Genomic DNA, 10,618 nt, shown 5'->3' on the forward strand with positions numbered 1-10,618 from the left:
AAAAAACAGTTGTGTTTTCACCTAAAGATAATTTGAGATAACAAACTCAATGTAGAATCCTAGTGGAGACAAGGCACAGGTAGTTTTATCTTGACTTAGCTAGTAGAAGTCAACCCTATAGCCTCATCTGTAGCTTACCCTAACTAGCTACCTCGAGGTAAAAACTATAGTGCCTTATCCATCTCCACTATTATTTTACACTGAGAATGTAATGAAAAATAAGAACTATGGTTTTGTTTTCATCCTTCAAAGGCCAAAACATAGTAGGTAAGAAATGATATAACTATTTAGTGTTAAATTTTCAGAAGTGCAAATCTGAATCCACAGGCATGTGCACAGAAGGCAGAATTGGCAGGTGCCCATAATTTTGGGGGGGGTTTTTAAAGGAAGGGAGCTAAAAATTGGTGAAAATTAAGAGTTATGCCCATATGATAATACAACCACCTTGATTGTTGCAGAGACATTTTCAAAAATACTCCAGGCATTAGGAAACAGTGTAAGGCAGATGGCAGCAGAGGTCCCAGTATAAAGCAGCATGATTAGTTCAGAAAAGGCTTGGGCCTAGATCCACAGACTGAGGCATTGTGATGCTGAGAATAACAGTGCATAACTTTTAGGTGCCTAGAAAATCACAGGAACACATTATATACCCTCCATGGGGGAGAGATAGGAGCTTTAGAATGTGATCCACAAAATCCAGCATGCTAGGCAGGGAGACAGCTAAGCTAGCCAATGGGAGATGACAACGACAGGGGTATGCACTAAACCCTGTGGCTCTCTCCAAGATCAATGCCTAACTCCAGAGAGGCATCCCTCTCTGGTTAGTGATCCATGAACGGGAACCCACTGCCGGAGTCAGGCACCTAAGTAGTTTCTTGCAGAAGTGAGTTAGGTGCCTGTCTCGCTCCACATAAAACACCTGGAGGAGGAGGAGGTGGTGCCCACCTAATAACTTTTAGCCCAGTGGTCAGAGCACTCATCTGGGATATGGGACACCCAAATTCAATTACTTTTATGGCTAATGGGAAGAAAGAAGCTGAACAGGGTCTCAGGAGAGGGCTCTAACCACTGAGCAGAAAGTCAGATGTGGGGCTTCCTCAATCCCTCCTGTTGAAGCTGTTCCAGTGTGGATAAATAATGAAAGGGTCATTGGAGGAGGGGCATTGGACCCTGGGTCTCCCATGTGGGTGCCTGAGCCACCAGGCTACAGCATCATTCTCACTCTCTTCCTCTCTTTCTGGCCTCATAACTATTTAAATATGTATCCACTTCCACAGTGGAACAGTCTCCCAAAGCCCAGGCACCACCTTCTGCTGATATCAGATTTTGCATGGGACCCAATCCAGTAGGTGCCTCTGAGCACAACTACTGGATCAGGCCCTGCATGCAAGTTAGGGAGGTGAACGCCTGTCTACCCCCAACACCAATGACTTTTGTGGCTCGGTGCCTCAGTGTCTATCCTGTGAAGACGGGGCCCTCAAATATCATTGCCAGATGCAGGGCAAAGAGGGAAAGAAAAGACACACAGCTCGAGAAGGGCAAAGAAATAAAAGGTGGTTCTAGAAAAGGAGGAATCCTCTGAAAGAATCACTTTTCAGGATTCAGCTTTCCAGCCGAGTTGTCAGTTAAGCCCCAACATAAATAAGTCCCATCACATGCTTCTGAGAGCTGCCTTAACTGTCAGAACATGTGGGGAAATACAGAGGACACAGAAATTGGAAATGAAAACTTTAAGAGATGAAAACAATAATAAATTTGTAGAACAAGAAACAATTTACAATCCTGTTTTCTTCTTGCATGTTTAAATTTAAACAGGAAAAACTCAATGGCAAATTAAAAGGATGAGAATAGAAAAGGAAACAATAATCGTATGTTCAGTCCTCTCTCTCATATCAAGTCCTTCTTTTGAGAGCTGCCGCAGAAGACCTGGCAGACAAAAACAGAAGACGAGACTTTAGAAAAAAGCACATTGCAATAATGCAAAACCACTAACTAAGTAAAGCCATCACCTCAGTTTGTAGCTATCCCAGATTATGGGAGAAAAAGCTTAGATTCAAGGTCTCTATGGTAGTTTTCTCTGGCTATGTCTTTGCTGCAAATATAGTGTGTTGTCATATTGAGATAGCTATCTTAATGTAAAATGCTAGTGTAAACAAGGGCACAGGTCATTTTTATTTCTATAGCTAGACTAGGGCAATGCTAGGCCTCTCACTTAGGGGATATAGCTCTGTATAGTGATGAAAATAATCAAGGTAAAAGATACAGTGCCTTGTCTCCACTAGGATTTTACATCAAGCTAGCTATCTGCATGTGAAAACATACCTTTTTTTTTTTTTTTGTCTCCAATGGAGACAGAGCCTTAGTAACTTTGCAATAACCAAACCCTGGGCTCATAAACATCTCTGCCTCTGAGAGTTTATTTACAATGAATATCTCAGTCTGCACCCCCAAAGTTTATATTTAGCAGAATGAGGTTATTACAACCAGGGAACACTCTCCAATTAACAACTTAGGCCCTGTTGCAGTAAAGCACACACTTAATTTTAAGCATACTCTTATGTCCATCCTTATTGAACAAAGCACATTCTTTTGTTCAATGGGACGTAAGCATGTATTTAAGTGCTTTACTGAATCAGGACCTAAAAGCAGGCCATACTATATTTCAGGAACAGAAACTGAGATGTGATAATGAGGTTTTTCTTCTCTTTTTCTCCTTTGAAAACCCATTGCTCTACCTAGCTATCTATTGAGTATTTCTAACTCTTCTTGCAGAATGGTACCTCTCCCTGCAACTTCTCCATCTTCCTCACACACAATCAGAAAAGGAAATTCATTCACTTGGAATACTGTGCCTCATTCACCAAATGCCTTGTCACCAACCTAGTGATCCAGAGGCTCCATGTAGAATTAAATCCTCAGCTGAATATTTACCAACTGTGTGGTTTTCATTATGTTTTGTCCTTGTTTGCTTATATTTAGGCAACCGGCCTGTCTTCCAGGGATGGAACAATGTCCTCAATACATATGCAACCAATAAAAAGTCTTCTGTGTTGCTTAACGTTTAAGCTTTTCTATTTAGTTCGATGTATTTATTTTATCAGGCTGTAATAAATGTCTTATAGAATAAGAGTAAATTGAAAGGTATTTTACTATCTGATCTCAAGCTTTCACTTTCCTTTGATGACACTGGTCTACAATTTTTGAGAAGTCGTCTGCTTGAGAGATAAAATGTGCTATTTATTATGTATTTTGATGTGCTGAATTCAAATATGACAATTAAAACAACTGATTGGCTACTGTTTAAGATATTTAAGTTTTTACATTTTATGTCTATGTATATTGTGTAGATAGTAGAGTTTTAATCATAAATTGTAAACCTAGGTCTTTTCATGTGTTTATGGTTGCTTTACATGATAATATTTCACCTGTCCTGTTTATGTAACACTTTAAAAATCAGCAAAAGGGTTATAAATAAAATTTATTGTGAAACAAAAGGCAAAAAACTATTATGTACATAGTTTAGTCCTATTCAGTGTCTACTCGGCGCTTCTTGGCTTGTCTCTTGTATTCATTAAATGGAGCATCTCTTGTCACTGTCCAGCAATAGTCTGCAAGCATTGATGGGCTCCATTTGCCCTGATAGCGTTTCTCCATTGTTGCAATGTCCTGGTGAAATCGCTCGCCATGCTCGTCGCTCACTGCTCCGCAGTTCGGTGGGAAAAAATCTAGATGAGAGTGCAAAAAATGTATCTTTAGTGACATGTTGCAACCAAGGCTTTTGTATGCCTTGAGGAGGTTTTCCACCAACAACCTGTAGTTGTCTGCCTTGTTGTTTCCGAGAAAATGTATTGCCACTAACTGGAAGGCTTTCCATGCCGTCTTTTCCTTGCCACGCAGTGCATGGTCAAATGCATCATCTCGAAGAAGTTCACGAATCTGAGGACCAACAAAGACACCTTCCTTTATCTTAGCTTCACTTAACCTTGGAAATTTTCCACGGAGGTACTTGAAAGCTGCTTGTGTTTTGTCAATGGCCTTGACAAAGTTCTTCATCAGACCCAGCTTGATGTGTAAGGGTGGTAACAAAATCTTCCTTGATTCAACAAGTGGTGGATGCTGAACACTTTTCCTCCCAGGCTCCAATGACTGTCGGAGTGGCCAATCTTTCTTGATGTAGTGGGAATCTCTTGCACAACTATCCCATTCACAGAGAAAACAGAAGTGCTTTGTGTACCCAGTCTGCAGTCCAAGCAAGAGAGCAACAACCTTCAAATCGCCACAAAGCTGCCACTGATGTTGGTCATAGTTTATGCACCTCAAAAGTTGTTTCATGTTGTCATAGGTTTCCTTCATATGGACTGCATGCCCAACTGGAATTGATGGCAAAACATTGCCATTATGCAGTAAAACAGCTTTAAGACTTGTCTTCGATGAATCAATGAACAGTCTCCACTCATCTGGATCGTGAACGATGTTGAGGGCTGCCATCACATCATCGATGTTGTTGCAGGCTACAAGATCACCTTCCATGAAGAAGAATGGGACAAGATCCTTTTGACGGTCACGGAACATGGAAACTCTAACATCACCTGCCAGGAGATTCCACTGCTGTAGTCTGGAGCCCAACAGCTCTGCCTTACTCCTGGGTAGTTCCAAATCCCTGACAAGGTCATTCAGTTCACCTTGTGTTATGAGGTGTGGTTCATAGGAGGAGGATGGGAGAAAATGTGGGTCCTGTGACATTGATGGTTCAGGACCAGAAGTTTCATCCTCTTCCTCTTCCTCGTCTGGCTCAAGTGAGAATGATTCTGGTGCATCAGGAACCGGCAGTCCTTCTCCGTGGGGTACTGGGCGTATAGCTGATGGAATGTTTGGATAATGCACAGTCCACTTTTTCTTCTTTGACACACCTTTCCCAACTGGAGGCACCATGCAGAAGTAACAATTGCTGGTATGATCTGTTGGCTCTCTCCAAATCATTGGCACTGCAAAAGGCATAGATTTCCTTTTCCTGTTCAACCACTGGCGAAGATTTGTTGCACAAGTGTTGCAGCATATGTGTGGGGCCCACCTCTTGTCCTGATCTCCAATTTTGCAGCCAAAATAAAGGTGATAGGCTTTCTTAACCATAGTGGTTATACTGCGCTTTTGTGATGCAAAAGTCACTTCGCCACAAACATAGCAGAAGTTATCTGCACTGTTCACACAAGTACGAGGCATCTCGGCTCACTTTGGCTAAACAGAAATGTGTCCCTTTGCAAAATCAAACACTGACAAATAAGAGAGCACGACACTGTATGATTTCTAGAGCTGATATAGGGCAATTTGTTCAGCAGAGTGATGTAAGCTTCGTTATGATTGCATCATCCATGACTTCTAGGAATAACATGATGCAATTCATATCATGTATGATGCAATACCAGCTTCAGACTGCATCATTCATTGTTTTGCCTAAAAAGCAAGTACTGTCCAAACCCAGTCATAGATTTATTCATAGATCCAGTCAAAGATGTATTTTAGTCATTTCTGGTTTAAATTGAGATCCCTTCCCTTTATAACTCACTTATCCTCCGCCATTCCCAAGTCAAGGGTCGTATATACTGACCCAATAGCATATCTTGAAAACTAGAGCCAATCAACAATTTTAAGCATCATTTTCGTTCTCAGTGACCCAGAATTAGTAAAGTTTGACTAAATTTATTTCAGAAGCATTTTGGCTGTAGAGCAGTGTGATCAGTCAGAGATATTACAGGAAAAGTAAAGAATATCTTGTGCTATCTTGTTTTAAGAAAAACAGGGTTTCTCTAATACTGCTGTGCTCTCGGATTATCTCCACCTCAGAGGCATATTTGGTGAGACAGACCTGTAAGGATACCTAGCAACAAGTTGCCTGGTCTCACTACAGAGGAAATGTAGATTCCTTGGGAGTGAGGGAGAGATCGTGCCAGAACTTGTCAGTGTGAAATCTTATTAGTTTTAGATAGGCTTAGTCTGAGGCATCTAGTCCAAACCTGAACTCAAAAATTTTGTAGATTCACCCAAGACTGAGTATTTATTGTGCCAGTCATAAATTTCACACATGCACTCGGTGATGTATTAAGTAAAAAAGAACAAACGTGTGCAAGGAAAACCATCTGTTTTATTTAGCACTTTCATATGAGGAAAGTAGACATTTCTTTTGATGTTACCCTACTGTGACAAAAAGCCCACAGTCCCATCTCCTTTCTATTTTTCCCATTTGGATAAGGGTATTGCTGTTATTGTGTGATTTACATTTGACTGCCAATTGGATGGGGGGAAATTACAGCTCCTGTCACCAGAACTAACATGCAGGTGTTCGTCTTTACTCGCACATCAGAAGAAAAATCTGATTTTACTTAAGCTACAAAGAGCTATGGTATTGGGATGTGGCTGACCAGAGATAAGTATGATCAGAAGAAATCCCTTCTATGCTATAACTTCAGGGTGCTTATGAGGACTCAGGTCATCTTACCATCACAAGTTAACTGAAATAAATCAACCCATATAACCCTCCATAAAAGTCCATATTAAGACAAGAGGAAGCTTAACTGCTTAAAACCCGCAAAAATAACAGGAGTACTTGTGGCACCTTAGAGACTAACAAATTTATTAGAGCATAAGCTTTCGTGGGCTACAACCCACTTCTGCTTAAAACCCCTGTCTTTTGCTATCTGAGAACCCAGAAATTGAGAGGAGTGGCAATGAGACTTTTGCTCCCTTTTCTCTTCCACATTTGAAAACCCCTTAGTCAGTTGAGCTGTCTAATTAATGATCCTTCTAATGCACCTGTCAGCAAGGTACAAGCACAACCATGACATTTTAACATGAATATTTTTGTGGCTAAACTATGTATAAAGTTTAAAATTTAAAATAGTTCTGGGACAAATTCTCCCCATTCAACCCATGCAATTCCACTAATTTCAATTGTGTTGGAAGGATATAGAAAAATATGCCATGAATAAACCCAAGTCTAACCCAAATATGGTTTTAAACACAAAAATTACTACAATTATTTTTTAACATCACATATTGAATTTTCAAGTTAGACAACAGGTGACAGAAAACACAGTGGTTGGTAGGAGGTCATAAAAATTGTACAGAAAAGCATGAAAATATACAGACTAAACAAAAACAGACACAATATAGGGTTAATTAAACTAGATCAACCCACTTCAGGCAACTCCCTTTTTTGGTAGTTAGACCATTTAAATTTATCTATGTTAAGAAAAGTAATCAAAGAGGAAGGATCTGCTGGTTAGGGTAATTGCCAAAGACTCAAGAGACCTGGGTTTGGTTCCCAGATTTATCAAAGATTTCTGGTGTGGCCTTGCGCAAGTCATTTAGTTTCTCTGTGCCTCAATTCCCTTTCTGAAAGATGGGGATAGTAATGCTGCATGTGTTATGCAGAGGTCAGAGTAGATGATCATAATGCTACCTTCTAGATTTAAAGTCTATGAGAAAGCTGGTCAGACTTCTGCAATTTTTTTCTGATTCCAATCATTCTTGTCATCTGTTCTTCCAGTGCCTACTTATGTCATGCCACTGTGGCCCTGATCCATCAGGACACTTAAGCACAGTGCCATTAGCTTATGCTCACATGCATTAAGTTACACATCCATATAAAGATTTGCTGGATCAGAGCCTACAATAGATGTTTTTCTGTAAAAGCCACGGACAGACTGAGTGGGGAGAGAGACTTCTGCACGTGCTGCACTTCAACAGTTTTGTGTCAGGAAGTGACTTGGCAATTCCCTCTTAAAAACAGAGGGCCAGTTTCACTCCTGGTGTAACTCCACTGACACGAATGAAATTCAGCTGTGATGAATTTGCTCCTAAGGGTTTTGTGTAATTGTGATCATGGGATACAGTTATTTCTTGGCATGTGTTAATTTCTTTTCATGTGAATTGCATATTAGAACTCATCTCTGGTTTCTTGTAGATTCTGCCTCTTAACTGCCTTGTTCTGTGTCTCAAATTGCTTAGCATGACTCAAAAACACTGTGGCTAGAAACCCCGAAAGGATAAATAACAATAACTGATGTTATCTGTTTGATACAGTCCCTTATTAGTATCAAATCTTTTTAGTGCATTTGAATTATTGTATGTTAAGAGTATTCCAAGGCTGCGAACTCTAAAAAAAAAAAAAAAAAAGGGGGGGGGGGAATTTAAGGCTATACAGAGCTCATACTCTCAGCCCCCTCCCTCCTGTCTTTGTAGCCCCTCATAATTCCTTGTCTGATTTTAGCTTGTAAAGTCTCTGGGGCAACAGTCTATTTTGGCAGAAGTCTAGAAAGTTTTGGGGCACTATGAGAAATAACTAATAATTAAAACATTCATCAATAGTTGCCACCAGCTGCATATAGCGGGTCCTACAGGCCTCTCTACACTATCACTCCCCACCGCTGTCAGTTGCATTAGCCTTGGCCTCATTCTGGGCCCCTGTTATGTCCACCATAGAGGCTCTTCCATTGTTGTATGCAGTGTTGTTGTAGCCGTGTGAGTCCCAGGATATAAGAGAGACAAGGTTAGTGAGGTAATATCTTTTATTAGACCAACTTCTGTTGGTGAGAGAGAGAAGCTTTCAAACTTACACAGAGCTTTTCTTCAGGTCTGAGAAATATACGGAGTGTTTTCCAGACCTGAAGAAGAGCTCTGTGTGGCTCGAAAACTTGCTCTCACCAACAGAAGTTGGTCCAATAAAAGTTGGTCCTCACCCACCTTGTCTCATCACAGAGTTAACTTTTGATCTGTCATTTCCCTTTCTCTTCTTTGGCTGCAGTGCATTCACACCTTTGACCCCACACTGTTGTTGGACAAACACAGGAATATAAAGTGGAAATGGTAAAGGGCAGCCAGAATTTGGGAGTGAAATCCTGGCCCCACTGAAGTTAATGGCAGTTTTGCCATGACTTCAATAGGGCTAGGATTTCACACTTAATATTTTCCAGAGGGATGTAATGACAGTTCAATTCAAAACTAATTTGAAATGTGAGCGTAAATAATGCTTTTGTTTTACATTTAATTAACAGAGAAAATGTATTTTAACTATTGTTTTGACATATCTCTTCTTTATATTTGCCCTTTAGATTTTAACTGAACTCTTATGATACAATCCAGAAGGCTTTTAAGAATCAACAACTTCCTTTTCCATAATGGATCAAAATACATCCCAACTAGATAATGAAACAATGGCCATGCTTCAGAACAGAGCTATTACAATCACCCTCCCAGTTGTGTACTCCTTGGTGGCCCTCATCAGCATCCCTGGGAATGTGTTCTCCCTTTGGGTGCTCTGCTGCCACATCAAACCCAAGACACCCTCAGTTATCTTCATGATTAACCTTAGCATCACAGACCTCACACTGGCTTGCTGCTTTCCCTTCCAGATTATCTATCACATCAAGAACAACAACTGGATCTTTGGTAAGAGCCTTTGCAGCTTAGTCACAGTGATGTTCTACTCAAACATGTATTCTTCCATACTCACCATGACCTGCATCAGCATAGAGCGGTTCTTGGGAGTGGTGTATCCCATGAAGTTAATCAAGTGGAGAAGAAAGAGATATGCACTTGCTGCCTGCTTTGGCATGTGGGCCGTTTTGCTATTGGCCCTATACCCACTGGCGAGCACAGATCTGACCTATGAAGTAAAACAACTAGGGATCATAACTTGTTTCGATGTGCTCAAATGGGACATGCTGCCCAATTTTATAGCATGGGTAACCTTTCTTCTGACGCTGTTTGTTCTTCTCTTCCTGATCCCATTCATAGTGACGGTAGCCTGCTACATTGGCACTATTCGGAAGCTCATTCAGACCTCTGGCAAATACGGTAGCAGGCAGAAGACTAGGTCTATATACCTGGCTGGAATTGTCCTCTTGGTATTCATCACTTGCTTCGCCCCTAATAACTTTATTCTACTTGTGCACATGATCAGCCGTCTCTTTTTCCAAAAGAGCTTCTACCCTGCTTACAAGCTCACCCTATGCCTCAGTTGCCTGAACATCTGTATAGATCCATTCATTTACTATTTTGCATCCAAAGAATTTTATCAGAAATTCATGCAAGTAATAGGTCATAAGGTACTGCTCACTGACAGTCTGGAGACCAGAAGGGAAAGCTTATTCTCTGGCAGGACAATGTCGGCCAGGTCAATGTCAAGTGGGCCTATGGAAGGGTTAGATGGAGTTAAGGTATGTTTGCAAAGGCAGGAAAGTGTTTTTTAACTACAGATTTAAAATCCGATGTGGGAAGGCAGTAGAAAGTTCTCAGTGGAGAAAGAAAGGGATTTTTTTAAACGATATTCTGATAAACATCAATGCCCATAGCAACAACAGTCCGACCACACTGAACTGCAAGTATCTCACACATGTCAAAAATCAATAACCACTTGCTGGGAAGAAATAGAGAAGGAGTAAGATGAACCAAAATTATCAAAGGAAGAAAGTGATCCAGTCCAAGTCCAGTGATCCAAGACAAAACTGACAAACAAGGATACAGACAGCATTAATTCCACTGAACACTTCTGAATATGACTGGAAAGCAAGGACAAACCAAAAGTACTTTCAGAATCTGAGATCTCAGTGCTTAACCAAAT

The 10,618-nt window shown here is 40.7% G+C and overlaps 1 protein-coding gene across 1 annotated transcript; it reads left to right on the top strand.

Annotated features, from left to right (window-relative positions):
- The first annotated feature begins 9,173 nt into the window (after positions 1-9,173).
- LOC135874130 (P2Y purinoceptor 8-like) lies at positions 9,174-10,356 on the top strand. The gene has a single exon (XM_065398885.1). The coding sequence runs from the start codon at positions 9,174-9,176 to the stop codon at positions 10,245-10,247; it is 1,074 nt and encodes a 357-aa protein (XP_065254957.1). The 3' UTR covers positions 10,248-10,356.
- Positions 10,357-10,618: the final 262 nt, after the last annotated feature.

The sequence above is a fragment of the Emys orbicularis genome, chromosome 1 (assembly GCF_028017835.1).
Source record: "Emys orbicularis isolate rEmyOrb1 chromosome 1, rEmyOrb1.hap1, whole genome shotgun sequence".
NCBI lineage: Eukaryota > Metazoa > Chordata > Testudines > Emydidae > Emys > Emys orbicularis.